Source organism: Myxocyprinus asiaticus, chromosome 17 (assembly GCF_019703515.2).
Source record: "Myxocyprinus asiaticus isolate MX2 ecotype Aquarium Trade chromosome 17, UBuf_Myxa_2, whole genome shotgun sequence".
Classification (NCBI taxonomy): Eukaryota; Metazoa; Chordata; class Actinopteri; order Cypriniformes; family Catostomidae; genus Myxocyprinus; species Myxocyprinus asiaticus.
Genome location: NC_059360.1, coordinates 40,173,959 through 40,190,687, shown reverse-complemented (window position 1 = coordinate 40,190,687; position 16,729 = coordinate 40,173,959). Strand labels below are relative to the sequence as shown.

The 16,729-nt window shown below is 38.0% G+C and overlaps 2 protein-coding genes across 2 annotated transcripts in view; one reads left to right on the top strand and one right to left on the bottom strand.

Moving 5' to 3' along the window:
- The window catches only part of LOC127455440 (G protein-coupled receptor 137Ba-like), a 29,204-nt gene extending 24,109 nt beyond the window's left edge, over positions 1-5,095 (top strand). The window contains exons 5-7 of the mRNA XM_051723353.1: positions 1,391-1,516; positions 1,802-1,926; positions 2,114-5,095. Of these exons, the coding sequence (XP_051579313.1) occupies positions 1,391-1,516; positions 1,802-1,926; positions 2,114-2,339 (477 nt within the window). The 3' untranslated portion in view covers positions 2,340-5,095. The remainder of the gene's footprint in view (positions 1-1,390; positions 1,517-1,801; positions 1,927-2,113) is intronic.
- Positions 5,096-8,125: 3,030 nt separating this feature from the next.
- LOC127455438 (ERO1-like protein alpha) lies at positions 8,126-14,807 on the bottom strand. Its single transcript, XM_051723351.1, has 16 exons — positions 14,581-14,807; positions 14,242-14,361; positions 14,069-14,152; positions 13,923-13,961; positions 13,761-13,837; positions 12,079-12,152; positions 11,790-11,910; positions 11,633-11,679; positions 11,479-11,490; positions 11,369-11,395; positions 11,190-11,282; positions 9,888-10,134; positions 9,728-9,797; positions 9,542-9,628; positions 9,322-9,458; positions 8,126-9,228 (listed from the first exon to the last, which is right to left on the bottom strand). Exons 1-16 carry the CDS (start codon positions 14,671-14,673, stop codon positions 9,162-9,164), a joined length of 1,395 nt encoding a protein of 464 aa, XP_051579311.1. The 5' UTR covers positions 14,674-14,807; the 3' UTR covers positions 8,126-9,161.
- Between the last annotated feature and the right edge of the window lie 1,922 nt (positions 14,808-16,729).

Below are 16,729 nucleotides of genomic sequence, written 5' to 3'. Positions count from 1 at the left end.
AGTAAATATCCCATAAAAACAATTTCCATATTGGAGTTGATTTTTAACGATGACTTATTAACCTTTAAAGACAGAACTACCGTGTCCTTCAAGGTTGCTAATCGATAGTTTTTTGCTTCTGTTGATCTGAGATCTGAGAAGAATCAAGAATTGCAGTAATCAAAGCACGGCAAAAGAGCTCTGCAGCAACTGGACACTTCCATGGCGCACTGCGAATAGTTTTATATATCTGAATATTTTGCAATATTCTTTGTATTGTTTCTGTACTTATCAACCACTTTAAATCATTGTAGTTTACATATTGCCATCATTTTTATTTAGATTGTCATTTGCAATGCTTCAGGGGATAGTTCATTCCCTCATGAAAAACGTCAAAGGAATAGTTAATCAAAAAGTGAAAATTATCTCATTATTTACTCACCCTTATGCCATCCCAGATGTGTATGACTCATTTTTTTCTGCAGAACACAAAGATTTTTAGAAGAATATCTCAGGTCAGTAGGTCCATACAATGCAAGTGAATGGGTACCAAAACTTTGAAGGTCTAAAAGCACATAAAAGGCAGTTTAAAAGTAATCCGTGTGACTCCAGTGGTTAAATCCACATCTTCAGAAGTGATATGATAGGTGTGGGTAAGAAACAGATCAATATTTAAGTCCTTTTTTTACTATAAATCTCTACTTTCACATTCTTCTTTTGTTTTTGGAGATTCAAATTCCTTGTGTATATTGCAACCTACTGGGCAGGGAGGAGAATTTATAGTAAAAAAGGACTTAAATATTGATCTGTTTCTCACCCACACCTATTATATTGCTTCTGAAGACATAGGATAAACCACTGGAGTCTTATGGGTTACTTTTATGCTTCCTTTATGTGCTTTCGGAGCTTCATAATTTTGGTACCCATTCCCTTGCAGAGCTGAAATATTCTTCTAAAAATCTTCGTTTGTGTTCGTTTGTGTTCACCACATCTGGGATGGCATGAGGGTGAGTAAATTATGAGAGAATTAAATTTTTTAGTAAACAATTCCTTTAAGTTTTCTTGTAAAAAAATAAATAAAAATTCCATACTTTTTTTGCTTTATATCAAAGTTTGTAATGTTGTGATCCACCTCAGAGCTGGCTGGTTTGGTTCATTGCTTAAAACTCTTCTAAAAGATTTTATGAAATCCCTATGAATAACAAGAGGGGGAAAAAATAGCTTCGGAACCAAGACCGACTGAAAAAGGGAGTGGGCACTGTTGCGCTCTATACAAGTTCAATCCATAACTTCCTCGTTTCCGTTTTGCATCAAACTAAATGGTGTATATTGGCCTTTGCAGTGTCCCAATACAGCAATATGATCATAATTAGAAAGTTCTCAATGTCTTGCTCTGTATTTATGTTTTCAGGCTGATGCAGAGAAGATCAATGGGGAAGCCTACGTGGTCTTCGGTATCATACTGTTCTTCTGGGAGCTACTGCCCACCAGTCTTGTTGTGGTGTTCTTCAGAGTGCAGCGGCCCAATCAAAACCTGGTGAGAGTCTAATCCTGTCTCACTTCTCTAAATCTGTCCATCAATATCACAGCTGGACACTCACTCAATGATGAAGGTCTGGCATTGGCTTTTTAAGCCCCACTGGAGAGCCGTTTCCCTATCAGATAGAATTAATTACTCAGATATCTGCCCCGGTAAACACCTCATTTAACAGAATGGAAAACGACACAGATCCATGCTGCTTCATCTTAGTCATATATTTGCCTTTCCGTGTTGGAGGAATCATACAGTTTTATTTATATGCTGTGTACACTGTTTCCGCAGACGCCCGGTGGTATAATCAACAGTCACAGCTTTAGTTCCAGGGCATATTTCTTTGATAACCCTCGGCGCTATGATAGTGATGATGACCTGTCTAGAAATGCAATATCCCGAGGAGAGAGATGCAGGTATGTGTGATCACATTTTTTTCTTTTATAAAAAGAATGGAAAGTTGCATAGGAACCTGAAATTCAACAGCTGTGAAACTTTTAAAGCTAGTGTTTTGTATTAAGTTGGTTAAAGAGGGTTTTAAAGGAATAGTTCACCCAAAAATTTAAATTCTATCCTCATTTGCTCTCTACTGTTTTCCCGCAGTACATTGTCATCCACGCCACAAATGGGCCCCAGTTGGTACGGCTCGATCCAGAGGAACGGCAGTCTTACAGGGATCCCTCACCTACTGAACGGTCCCCAAACATCAACTGCCCCTCTTCTTTTCGCTTCCGGCAACATTCAGACAAATCAACACCATAACTACTATTCCACCCCACAGAACTACTACTCACCCTCCCAGACACACTACTCCACCCCTCAGAACTAATACAGATGACCCTTCTGTGAATTTATCTAGTCTGAGGTTTTGGCTCAGGCTGGGCACAGGCCTCTTGGACATCACTGAGCAATGCTTTTTCCCCCCTCAGTCAATTTATCTGCCCACTTCAAGGCACTGTCCCAGCGAGCAGACAGTAGTCATGGCAATGACCTTGGGTGGGAGGAACTATAAGGGACCATACAAAGGGGTTGGGGGAGATCAGAGTTGGAATGACAGTTGACACTGAACAATGTTCTTCTTCAGTGGTGAGCTGAAGGAACATTTATTTGTGTTGTTGAAAGCCAGACTATTGGTCCAGCTTTTCCTCAGTGTTCTCATACTTTTTAGACCGTCAATCTCATCGGTTTAGAACTTTGCCGCAATGATCTCTGAACATTCGGCTCATGGACTCCCCTCTGTGAGTTGGGATGTTTTTTGCACTTATTATGGGCCTGTATTTCATTCCTGGATGAACTGGAATAGTTGGAGGCCTGAATGTGGTGGTGGTGTTGAGATTTTCTTGGGAGTATACTTTGCATATTCCATTCTCTTTGAGAAAGTCCATTCGAGACTCAGTATTCGGCTTTTTTCCAAGAGGCTTTTCAAGACCAACATCCTGGAATTCTCAATATTCTGGATTCGTCGAAGGCATCGAGGTGCTCTGGTACTAGGAGTAAGTGTTCACTGACATAAAACATGAAGTCCATGTGTCTTTCTTTTATGCTTTTGACATTTTATTCCTTTGCCAAAGAGCCCATGCTTAAATCTAGGCATAACACTCGAGTCTCCATGCTTTTCACGCTTCTCGATGGCGAAGAGAAACATAAAGACTGATAACGCCTGGACTGATGCCTGAAATCTAGTGTTAATCTATTGTACCAAGTGTGACTAGGAAGTTTAACTCTACTTACAATCTCTTATATTTAGGTACTTTCAGTGATTTGCTTTAAAGAGCCTTTCAAATAGGCTTATGGGTGAATTTACCCATGTATGTTCAGTACATATACAGCGATATCTTTTGGCAAAATCTAGCTTATTGTATCAAGCATATCGCTCTAAAGGAATGCCTGAAATGGTGCCATTGTATGACTTTCCAGGAGAAAACGTGTTGCGCAAAATTGATGTTTTTATTGAACATGTTGCATAAGCTTTATATCATCATTCCTCTATAGTTGTATTGCAGGAACGTGATTAGTCGGCAAACAATCTCCCATATCCAGTACAGTATAGTAAGTGGTACAGAGCTTTAAGGAATGTTCTGGATTTATTACAAGCTAAGCTCAATCAACAGCATTTGTGGCATAATGTTGATTACCACAAAAATTATTTGCACTCGCCCCACATTTATTTAAAAAAAGCAGTAACAGTGAGGCGCTTACATTGGAAGTGAGTTGGGCCAGTCCTTAAACATTAAAATACACACTGTTTCTAAAGTAAAGCCACAAGACATGAACATTATACATGTAAACATGATCTTATTGTGATAAAATCACTTACTTACCTTTACGTGTAAAGTTATATCCAATATGACATGACGTAACAACATAAACCCTCTAAACTGGTAAATGCTGTAATGCCGTCAATTTAATTTTTTAATTTATGAAACTAAAATCATGTTAACATGTATAATGAGTACATCTTGTGGCCATACCTTTGAAACGGTGTGGATTTCAGAGTTTATGGATTGGCCCCATTCACTTCCATTGAAAGTGCCTTACTGTAAACCATTTTTTTTTTAATTAATTATTTTGAGGGACAAGTCAAACTAATTTTTTGTGGTAATCAACATTATGCTACAAATGCTGTCGTTTGAGATTGACAACTTGTATCGAAATGGCCCCTTCCATTTCCCTGAAAATAAATTGTGTTTTAGCAACAACAAAAAAAAAAAGCTCATTTTTGTCTATTTGTATCGCCCAGTTGGCTGCTCCGTGTACATTTCAAGCTGTGTACTTGAAATCAACAATCATCAAATGTTAAAGCAGCACGGTCCCCTCCATTTCACTGTCACTGTGTATGACCTGGCTTGAGTTGATAAGCGCTCATTCTGCGTTTTTTGGGATTCCATGCTGTTAAACCAGAACTGGAGCTGATATTATAAATAATGAATAAATGGTAGAGGATGTTAGATTGAAAATCCAGTTGGGTTTAGACCTATACACCTGCTCAAATTGCTCTGTAGTTGGATTTTTATATATATATATATATATATATATATATATATATATATATATATATATATATATATATATATAATTTTTAAAAATAATTTTAAACTTTATACTGCAGAGTTTTGTGTATGTTGCATAAAAAAAAAAGTTATGATGATTTTAATTGATTTATTTTAAGTCAGCCTAGTCATACAATTTCAATTTCTTTGTTTGCTGTCAGCTGTCGTGTAGCATATGTGTAAAGCTTTTCAGCATTGTTAATCGATGGAAAGGTGATGCGTTTAATCTAATGCTGATTTGGTTGTGATCATATTTCCTGACAAACAGCAGACAGGAAATGGGCTGTGTGTGAATTTTTGTTTATTTGACTTATTAAATTATAAATGTGAGTCTGGTTTGAAAAATGTTACTGTGAAATTCATCAAATCAACCCATGTATCTCGCAAAAGAGCAAGTAAAGCCTTTATTATTATGATTTTTTTTTTTATTTTTGTTTTTTGTTTGTGGCCAATGAATGTAACTTTACCCATGTTTGTAGTCCATTAAAGATGTACACAAGCACTACCATAATAAATAAAGTTTTATTGCACTGTTTTCGAAAAAGGTAATTTTCAATTTCTTGATTGGAATCAGGGGAGTTGGGTATGATTATTTTAAAATGAAAAACGAATTAAGGGAAAGGAAACTACTTAAGGTTTTGTATATAGCAGATTGCAACAGCACATACAATTCTGAATAGCAAGTGGTTAAAAATGCACCAACAATAGTTCCCAGCAAAAATATAACCAAACTTGTACAAAAAACAATGCATTAAACAAAAACTAATATTTCAACACCATTCCTCTCAACCCTATGATTAACTCCAAACCTATGTTTGGAGTTAATCAAATGTTTCTGTATCTTGTCCAGTGTTTTTGCTTCCAAATACCAGTGTTTGTTTCTCTCAAAAAGTTTGTTACTTGGCTGAACTCATAGCCACAATTCAATTTGTAGTGGTCAAGTTGCATTGAGTCTCTTGCAACATCATAATCTTGAACAGAGATACCTCTGAATACTCACTGCAATGAGTGTACAATTCCAAGGTCATGGGTTCGATTCCCAGAGAATACATGGTGTATTTTGATTAAATTTATTCCTTGAATGCATTGTTAGTTATTTTGGATTAAAGCACCAAATTTACACTCAGTGATTTGGAACACTATGATCCAAATAAAGTGCCTGATTTGGTCTTCTGCTGTTGTAACCCATCACCTCAAGGTTCATTCTGAGGTGCTATTCTGCTCAATACAATTGTACAGCGTGGTTATCTGAATTACTGTAGCCTTTCTATCAGCTCGAACCAGTCTGGCCATTCTCTGTTGATTTCACTCATCAACAAAAGTGTTTCCGTCCGCAGAACTGCCACTCACTGGATGTTTTTTTTTGTTTTTTTTTTGGCACCATTCTGAGTAAAGTTTAGAGACTGTTGTGTGTGAAAATCCCAGGAGATCAGCAGTTACAGAAATACTCAAACCAGCCCCTCTGGCACAAACAATCATGCCACGGTTAATCACTGAGATCACATTTTTTCCCCATTTGTATGGTTGGTGTGAACATTAACTGAAGCTCCTGACCCACATCTGCATGATTATGCACTGCACTCCTGCCACACGACTGGCTGATTAGACATCGCATGTATAAGTGTACAGGTGTTCCTAAAAAAAGTGCTGAGTGTATAAACGAAGACACAGCTAAACCTCCCTAAAATGAATAGTTCACCCAAAAATGAAAATTCTCTCATCATTTACTCACTTTCATGCCATCCCAGATGTGTATGACTTTCTTTCTTCTGCTGAACACAAAGATTTTTAGAAGAATTTTTGGCCAAAACTCAAAGCACTATGTGTGGCGCAAACCTAACACTTCCTATGCCTCAAGACACACCATCCCTACAGTGAAGTATGGTGGTGGCAGCATCATGCTGTGGCGATGCTTCTCATCAGCAGGGACTGGGCATATTGTTAGAATTGAAGGAAGAATGGATGGAGCAAAATATAGGAAATTACTGCAAGAGAACCTGCTTCAGTCTGCTAAAAAACTAAAGCTTGGGAGGAAATTCACGTTTCAGCATGACAATGATCCCAAGCACAAGACCAAAGCAACATTGGAGTGGCTCAAGAACAAAAAAATAAATGTCCTACATTGACCCAGTCAAAGTCCTGATCTCAATCCTATTGAGAATCTGTGGCACTATTTACAAATTGCAGTCCACAAGTATCACCCAACCTGGAGCAAATCTGCCAAAAAAGAATGGGCCAAAACCACTTCATCACTGTGTGCAAAGCTGGTACATACACTATATTGCCAAAAGTATTCGCTCATCTGCCTTTAGACGCATATGAACTTAAGTGACATCCCATTCTTAATCCATAGGGTTTAATATGACGTTGGCCCACCCTTTGCAGCTATAACAGCTTCAACTCTTCTGGGAAGGCTTTCCACAAGGTTTAGGAGTGTGTTTATGGGAATTTTTGACCATTCTTCCAGAAGCGCATTTGTGAGGTCAGACACTGATGTTGGACGAGAAGGCCTGGCTCGCAGTCTTCGCTCTAATTCATCCCAAAGGTGCTCTGTCGGGTTGAGGTCAGGACTCTGTGCAGGCCAGTCAAGTTCTTCCACACCAAACTCGCTCATCCATGTCTTTATGGACCTTGCTTTGTGCACTGGTGCGCAGTCATGTTGGAACAGGAAGGGGCCATCCCCAAACTGTTCCCACAAAGTTGGGAGCATGGAATTGTCCAAAATCTCTTGGTATGCTGAAGCATTCAGAGTTCCTTTCACTGGAACTAAGGGGCCAAGCCCAGCTCCTGAAAAACACCATAATCCCCCCTCCACCAAACTTAACAGTTGGCACAATGCAGTCAGACAAGTACCGTTCTCCTGGCAACTGCCAAACCCAGACTCGTCCATCAGATTGCCAGATGGAGAAGCGTGATTAGTCACTCCAGAGAACGTGTCTCCACTGCTCTAGAGTCCAGTGGCGGCGTGCTTTACACCACTGCATCCGACGCTTTGCATTGCACTTGGTGATGTATGGCTTGGATGCAGCTGCTCGGCCATGAAAACCCATTCCATGAAGCTCTCTATGCACTGTTCTTGAGCTAATCTGAAGGCCACATGAACGAAAGTTGGCGACCTCTGCGCACTATGCGCCTCAGCATCCGCTGACCCGGCTCTGTCATTTTACGTGGCCTACCACTTCGTGGCTGAGTTGCTGTCATTCCCAATCGCTTCCACTTTGTTATAATACCACTGACAGTTGACTGTGGAATATTTAGTAGCGAGGAAATTTCACAACTGGACTTGTTGCACAGGTGGCATCCTATCACAGTACCACGCTGGAATTCACTGAGCTCCTGAGAGCGGCCCATTCTTTCACAAATGTTTGTAGAAGCAGTCTGCATGCCTAGGTGCTTCATTTTATACACCTGTGGCCATGGAAGTGATTGGAACACCTGAATTCAATTATTTGGATGGGTGAGCGAATACTTTTGGCAATATAGTGTATGTACCCCAAAAGACTAAAGCAGTTATTGCAGCAAAAAGTGGCTCGACCAAATATTAATGTGGGGGGTTGAATACTTATGCAAGCAAGATATTTCAGTTGTTTTTATTTTTCATAAAAATATTTCCCAACAAAAACACTGTCACCTTACTGATTTTGAGTTTCAGTGTTTTAAAATAAAATATCAATCAGAATGCAATTTCAGTGTACCATTTGTAATTCTGTCAAATGAGAGAATTGGTAAGGGGTCTGAATACTTTTGCAAGGCACTGTATATGGGATGGCATGAGTCATACAGATAGCTTATTAAGATATAGATTTAACCACTGGAGTCGTATGGATTACTTTTATGCTGCCTTAATGTGCTTTTTGACCTTCAAAGTTCTGGTCGCCATTCACTTGCATTGTATGGACCTACAGAGCTTAAATATTCTTCTAAGAATCTTCGTTTGTGTTCAGCAGAAGAAAAAGTCACATCTGGGATGGCATGAGGGTGAGTAAATGATGAGAGAATTTTCATTTTTAGGTGAACTTTTCCTTTAAAGAGCGATTCATCACAAAACGAATGCAAAACACATGAGCCTAACTCAATACAACCACATCTGAAGTGTTTATGGAAAAATAACAGAACAACATTCAAAATAAACAACAGATCTCTTATTGAAATACACAATTCAGCATAATTCAGTCAATGTGCTCAAAACTCTAGATGCCCTTGCACGGTTTCATGCTGATTCAAAGTCACATATAGAAATATTACAAAATTATGACACTTTAAACAATTCATCTTTATAAAGAATAAGAAATATATTCAAGCTTTAAAAAAATTTTAACGACTTTATATCTGCAAAATATGCAAATATTGTGAATGTCACTCTTTGTAAATCAATCTGGAGTGGTTTTTTGTATTTCCATTGAAGCTCTGAGTTCCTGAGAAGCAGTCAAAGGACTAATTTTTGTCGCCTATTTGGTCACCACATGTCATAATTCAAATATCCTCCATACCCATAATAGCCTTAGGGCTAAAGTGCTCAGGTACTATAGTAAGGTGCTGTTAAACAGGGTGTCTTTAACAACAACTGGTGTAAAATAAGATTCTGTAAAGGTTTCTTTTTTTCAGTCACTGTCTGACTTTGACAACAGTGAGCGAAAGTTCTTCAACTCTCTGACACTTGTGGATATTCTGAAACAAACAAAGAGAACATGTTAGAACAAAACAAGATATTTGGAAAAATATCAAGATCTCTGAAAAGATACTTTGTATCATATGCTGTACCTTCCAAAAGCATTAAACAGAGAGACAATTTCTTGCCGACTGAGCTGAAAAGATGGATTGGTCTTGCTTGTATTGGGCATGGCCTCTATTTGCCTTTCAGAAAACAGGATTTTAAGTGCTGTTCCCAGGCCCTGTGTCTGAGAGATGTTCACATATCAGTGCAAGTAACATTATCTGGTTACCTGTTAAAGTCAAGCACTCTTCCTCTTTGTTGTCTTACCTGCAATTTACCCCAAAGTCTGCATTTAAAGCATTCAACGCAATCCATGATACGTGATATGTTTTTGAAGGTGAGCTTGAAGTCTTCCTGATGTCAGGGCACAAAAGCAATTGAGTAACATTTGAGAAATATTAACTTTTTTTTACTGAAATAAGATTATTTGTCACTGAAAACAAGCATACTGACTTTTAGTTTCATGGCCTCCTTGTTGTTTCCAGCAAATAGTGTGGTCTCATCAAAATGCAATGGAAAAGATCTGCAAATAAAGAATTAGATGCAATATCAACATATTAATCATCCAAATCAATAACATGACATTTTATTCTGTTTGCTGCAATGTTCTTACTTGGCCACATGGAGGAGCTCTAAAAGCAGTTTCTTGTTCTCGAAGTCTTGTGCCGGTTGGCCAGTGTACAGATGGAAAGAAGAAAACTCAAAGTAAGGGAGAACTTTAGCCAGAGCACGCAGCTCAATGAGGTACAGGAAGTAGAGGTTGCGTAACCTCTTTGGCCCCTCTCCTTTTGTCAGCTCTTCATCAAATCTCACCTGGAACTCCGAGACATTGTGACCCCACTTCATCTCGAACCAATTCTCTGACCAATCGAATCAAAACGATATGCCAAAACATCTCAAACAAGGTCAGGGTGAAGGTCAAGGTGACAATAATTCAAGCACGCACACGTAATGGTATCAAACAAGAATTCTGAAGAATCGTTTGATGTCATGTCCACACTAATACCTTGTTGTTTTCCGCTATGTTTACGCCTCTCGTCCACTAGATGAGATGAAAATGGAGCGTTTTGAAAACATTCTCCATAGTCACATACTTTGGAAAACAATGATGTTTCAGGAAACAGAAAACAGAGTTTCAAACTTAAAGGGATAGTTCGCCCGAAAATTTTCTTATCAGTTACTCACCCTCATGCCATCCCAGATGTGTACGACTTCCTTTCTTCTGCTTAACATGAAAGATGTTTAGTAGGATTTCTCAGCTCTTTAGGTCTATACAATGCAAGTGAATAGTTAGCTCCAAAAAGCACATAAAGATAAAGATACCCTAGTGGTTTAATCCATGTCTTCAGAAGCAATATGATAGTGGTGGGTGAGAAACAGATCAATATCAAAGTCCTTTTTTACTATAAATTATCCTCCCAGCCCAGTAGACTGCGATATGCACAAAGAATGCGAATCGCCACAAGCAAAATAAAAATGTTGTGCTTTTTGGCCTTCAAAGTTCTTGTCACCATTCACTTGCATTGTATGGACCTACAGAGCTTAAATATTCTTCTAAAAATCTTTGTGTTCAGCAGAAGAAAGAAAGTCATACACATCTGGGATGGCATGAGGGTGAGTAAATGATGAGAGAATTTTCATTTCTGGGTGTATCCCTTTAAACGGATTAGTGTGGACGTGGCCTAAGGATTAAATAAGATTCTACTGGATAAAATGTAACTCCTATTTTTCATTCTTCTAAACATTTCAGTCTATCCAATAAGATCTTATTTGATTGTTAGAGGAATTTTTGTTTGATACCTAAGACAGAAATTCCATTAGCATTTCTTTAGGATTTAAAAAAAAAAGAATGAGAACAGAACTGTTGTTATGTGGTACTTTGCCCATGACTTTCTTTAGGTAGGAAGTAACTCACCATCTAGTAGGTACCTGGCGCTCAGATGTACGTTTATACTGGCATGCAGTCCTGAAATCAGCCTGAAGAAAGCTCTTTTCTCCACGCACAAGCCTGAGGGAAAACAACAGATAAGGCAAAATGGAAAATGAAAATGTATATAATGTGATAAAACACACAATCCTTATGCAGACACTTACCTTCCAGCCAGTGGTAGAATCCCTGCCCTTAAATAAGAAATAGGCATGTCAGTTCCAAGCTGATCAAATTATTAACTAAATGGACTTGGATTGGACAAATGTAATCTTACCATCAATGTCTCCTAAAGTGGAAAGAGGGAGAAAGCAAAGATAACGGGTCATGACTTTTAAGAAATGAATAATTCTGATATGGAAATACTGCAAATAAAATGACAATACTTTAAAACATACGAAGTACAGAAGATAAAGCTAATAAATGCTCACCACTGTTAAACACCAAAGGATTTAGTGGTCGTTTGACTGAATAAGGCCTGAAAGTAAAAAAAAAAAAAAGAAGGAAAAAAAGGGATGCCGGTTGTTACAGACATAATGAGCACACATCAATATTCAGATAGAATAACTGTGATCTCTAAATCTTTACTTGAAACAGTTCTCCTCATATATGCTGTTCCATATGCGCCAGGCCTCCGGTCCTTTATAGCCAGTGAAACGCTCAGGATTTAGCAGGAGGTCAACATACTGTGAGTCAGGCGAGTCCTCATCTGAGACAAAAAAAAAAACACACACACACAAAAAAACCCCCATATATTTCCAGCCTATTACGCTCATAAATGTTTACTGGTCTTGCAGCCCAGTTTGTACTTGCCTCTTCAGGTGAACAGCTAATTATTTAATGCAAGTATCAAACCTAAAAAGAACAGAAAACTTACCATCCAGCATGCAGAAACGGTCAGAATCATCATCGTGTTTTTTCCACTCTTGTAGAGCCTGGCGTGTCTCATCACTATACAATAAAACAGTGAAACAATCTGAATTTTTTGCAGAAACAAGGTTGAAAAACAGAGAATGCACATACATCACAGTCACAGATTTGCTGTCAGGAAGTCACATTTAAGACAACTGGAGTGGACACATCCTTGCCAATATACAGATTTATGGTGGTATGTGTTTTTTATAGGGCTGAGATTGATCAAAAAATGTAAACAGTCAGAGCAGTAGTCTAGCGGGCTGTGCTCATGACATGTGTTGCTGATACATCGCGGGTGACCCGAGTTGGAGTCCCTGCTCGTGAGGTCGTTTCCCGATCCCATTCCCACCCTTCTCCCCTGTCATTTCCTGTCTCCTCTCCACTAACTCTGTCATTAAAAAAGCCTACAAAAGCCCCAAAAAAAAATAATAATAAAAAAAATAAATAAATAAATAAATAAATCAATAAATGTAAACAAATTAATCGCACAATTTCCTGTGATTAATCGCGATTACCATGGCAGATGATACGTTAAAACAAACATTAAAAAAAAATTAAAATTCATTATAAATCTATTTACTTTTTACTTTGTTTCAAAGAACTGGCAAGTTAGTCATCAATTATTTTAATTATTTCAATATGTACATGTTAAAATATAAATTTTCTTTTGCAGATAGAGTTAATAAGATTCATTTTTACAGGAGTAAATCTTCGATACAAGTACATTGTATACATGCCATAAAATCAGTGGCCATGTTGTAATTAAAAGTTTGGCAAAATGTTCTGTTATTTAACATTCAACTTTTTAAAAAATAGAATCAAATGGGCAGATTCAATTTATATTAGCTTTATTGGCGAGATAAACTTAAGGGTACAATGCCAATGCATTATTAGACACTATACATACAGATATAAAACAAATTGAATGCTGAACTTTAATTTGCTGAAGTTTAAAAATCTCAAAAGTATTATTTTCTCTGGCTGCCGTTCAGTCGCGCACACGCAGCGTCTCTCTCGCACGGTTTTGCTTTTGACGCTCGTTCATATGACGGTAAGTGAGCAAAGAAAGGAAATGCAAAGTGATACGTCAGCTTGCCCATATCTCTCCCACACCTGGCTCACCGCTTGCGGGTGAAGTCTCCATTCTCTGTACACGAAATCCTCTCCAATGTTTATTATGCCTGGGACGTGCGTCGCTCGTAATAAATATGCGTGCACTGCTCCACACAATCAGTTCCTATGCTAGGATGTGCAGTTGTATCGAGCACGTACCTCCTCGAAATTTATATATGTCAATTTTAGCTAAAGGAATTGGGGAAAAACATAGTGAAGTTACTGCATTCATTGTGTAAAATGTACTTAACTGTGTACATTTTAAACGCGTTAAACGTTTATCACACTAAAATCATGTTAAAATGCATATTGTTTGTCTTGTGGCTATACTTTTGAAACAGTGAGTATTTTAACGTTTACAGGTTGGCTCCATTCACTTCCATTGTAAGTGCCTCACTGTTAACTAGATTTTTGCTTTTTATGTGGTAATCAATATTATGCAACAAACACTGTTGACTGAGCTTAACTTTATTCCTTTAAACTATTAATGAATATGTAATAGTAGTTGATAATGAATACAGTTTGCTTTACCTGAGGGAACTGTTGACAGCTCCAAGTTTCTCTGCCATCTCGCACTCCTCTATCTCCTGACTGGCTTCTGCTGTATACTGTGAAGAAAGAAAAATATCAACATCCCCCAAAAGGCTACATGTGTACATATTCACTAAATCAAATGGGTGTTGTCTACAATACCTTATAACTGCTGGATTTAAGGCCCTCAGGTACTTCACTCTGCACAGAAAGAAATAAGGAGCAACTCTTTCAACTTTAAAAGCCACACACAAATTCACTCAAGACAAAATAAACAATTGATAAAAAAAAATTACAAAAAATCTCACTGGTGTGCATGGTTTCACAGCACAGTATTTGAGTCCACATTGGCTGTGGTCGGTCCAGAATGGACATGGGTTGTTTAGATTGACCTGATGAGCATTATATCAAATGTTAGAAATAAAAGAGTAAATCTTAGCCTACATATTTAATTTCACACTACTGTCCATTATGAAACCACCTTGTAAAACCTGAAATAATCAGATGCCAGTAATTTCTGCAGTTTGGGAAAGACATCTCTGTTGTTGAACTTGTCAATGGTCTCAACATCACAAGCACAATCATCCAGGGTCCCAGTGACCTACAACCAAACAAAAGTAGAACATACTATAAAACATTTTTTGACACGTCTGTGTTAATACTGTCTATTTACAGGACAACAACATTTACAACCTCAGAACACCCTTTACTAAATCAGTAGCATATACTTTAATAATAATTCATATAACATGGTATTTACATGGCAGTCCAAGGTACTTCTAAGAATATGATACTACGTGATGTCCGATGCTGATCTCACCTGACAGAAACACCTGTGAGCAGCTGATCCTCCTGTGATCATGTGGATGATGCTGGTGACCAACAGAAGCACCAAGAGAATGAAGAATTTCATTGTCAATAAAACGGGTTGAGCATCAAACGGGTGCTGTGTTTAAGTGAATGTCTTCAAACAGCTGCTCACTCGTTGTGATTGTGATGTGGTTTGTGTCATTTGCAGTTCCAGAGCATAACACGTCACTATATGACTCACGTCTTCACTCTCATTTCACTTCCGATTCAATGAAGCTGTACGTGAACTACGTGACTCGGATCTTTCTGTGATATGACCGCGCGCTACAAACGATTCTTACAGATTTTGCTCTAACGCGTATTGAAAGTCTGATTCTTAACACATTTAGGGTATTATTGAAGGGCCAGTATCACGTTGCTTTATAGTCTGCAGCCCATTTAGGGCACATTTAGTGGGCAGTATGACAATGTTTTACATTCGGCGCCAGTGGCGGTTCTGAGGGGTCCTGGGTAGGGTTGCACCAGCTGTGCGTAAGTTCTCACGTAAGTTGAGACGTAAAGTTCACACTAAGGGCTTAGTAACGACTAGATAGTTTGTAACTCAGTTAGTGCTTAATTTGGTTAAACCACCTGTTCTTAAGGCAAGACTTAACTAGTAGATCATAAGCGCTCCGTAAAGTAATGTGTAGTCGCATAATATGACGTTTACCTTAATTGATCCTATAAGCAGCCTTCAAATTTGTACACAGAAGTATTAAAAAGCCATACATTTCAGTTTTATCTCATTACGGTTGATGTTCAAACCTTGTAACCCGTAACTGTCAGCTGTAATAAATTAAATCCCCATTAAAATAAAATACGTAATAAAAGTAGCTACATTTCCTAAATAGTATATTTGCCCTGTGTAAATAACAATAAATAGGAACTGCATTTAAAATAAATAAGGGGTGATAAATACTAATACAACAGGCTGGATAAATAGACATTTATTCATTTTAATATCTTATTTATTTCATGTATGTTGAAACTTGGCACCGGGCGACGCATCCTTAAAATGGCCCCGTTAGAACGGTTTCATGCTGAAGAGCCGCTTAAAAGTACGTTTTTTTCTCTCTCATAAATGTAAACGAGTGTAAATGCCAACATCATCATATATGTCAAAAGGATTGAAGCCTGTCACGCAAAACATGAGCTCATTGATGTCATTAAATGAGTCTGCTTTTTTATTCCATCAGTTACTCCTGGTCGGAGGCTTCCGTAAATATTTAGTTTATACGTAGGGTAACGTCCTACATAAGTTTAATGGTGCAACGCTCAAATATTTAGTAGTGCGTAAATTGTGACTTTTAGTGGCCATTCACACCACAACTAGGCTAAGTTGTAATGTATGTATAGCTGGTGCAACTGGCCCCTGGCCCCCCCATGTCCCCCCCCCCAATTCTGAGTTCACTGAAAAAATTAATCATTTGTAATTTAAGATAATGTGATATACAGCACATAGGTAGACCTTTAAAACGAGGTACTAACATAGAATAGAATAGACTACCATGGGACTCTTATATTACAGTCTTGCTGTAATATGAAAAATCATCCATTCTAATATTATTATCAGACTACACCGTGATCTTTTCATACCGTTTACCACAAGATGTCACCAAAGACTATAGGTTCTGAATTTGTCTTTGTTCATATGTAGGCTATTTTAAAATGAAACAGCCTTGGGAAAGTGAAATGGGTGTATGCTTTAATTCCAACTCTTTTGGTGCCCTGTAATAAGATCATATTAAAAGAATAGTATAATGATAATATAGGCTAATGTACTAGGGTCATTCTGCGAAATCGGTGCCTTTTGTGTCCCTCATTAACGTATGCCTCAACAATGACTTTAAAGGCGCACACAGTAAGTTTTTGTTCATGTCGTCTTAGACTTACATTGACACCCAATGGTCTGGATGCAGCATCATTCAAACGCAATAGTTTTCAGTTATGTCAATGTAAAAATTCACAATTCACCGTCAGCCATGATTCATTTAATCCATGAGGGAAATTGTTCAATAATAGGGCGGTTACTGAGATTAAGCAAGTTGTATTCAGCTAGTCATGTGATTCTAACATGGCAGCCCCCATGAGGGGACCCTCTCCATGTAGATTAAACAGCT

Excerpts from the sequence above, each read along its gene's own strand:
- LOC127455438 (XM_051723351.1), bottom strand. The coding sequence starts at position 14,673 with ATGAAATTCTTCATTCTCTTGGTGCTTCTGTTGGTCACCAGCATCATC. Across the intron at positions 14,153-14,241 it reads ATTATTTCAGGTTTTACAAG|GTCAATCTAAACAACCCATG; the intron begins GTGGTTTCATAA and ends AATGCTCATCAG. Across the intron at positions 13,838-13,922 it reads TTAAATCCAGCAGTTATAAG|TATACAGCAGAAGCCAGTCA; the intron begins GTATTGTAGACA and ends CTTTCTTCACAG.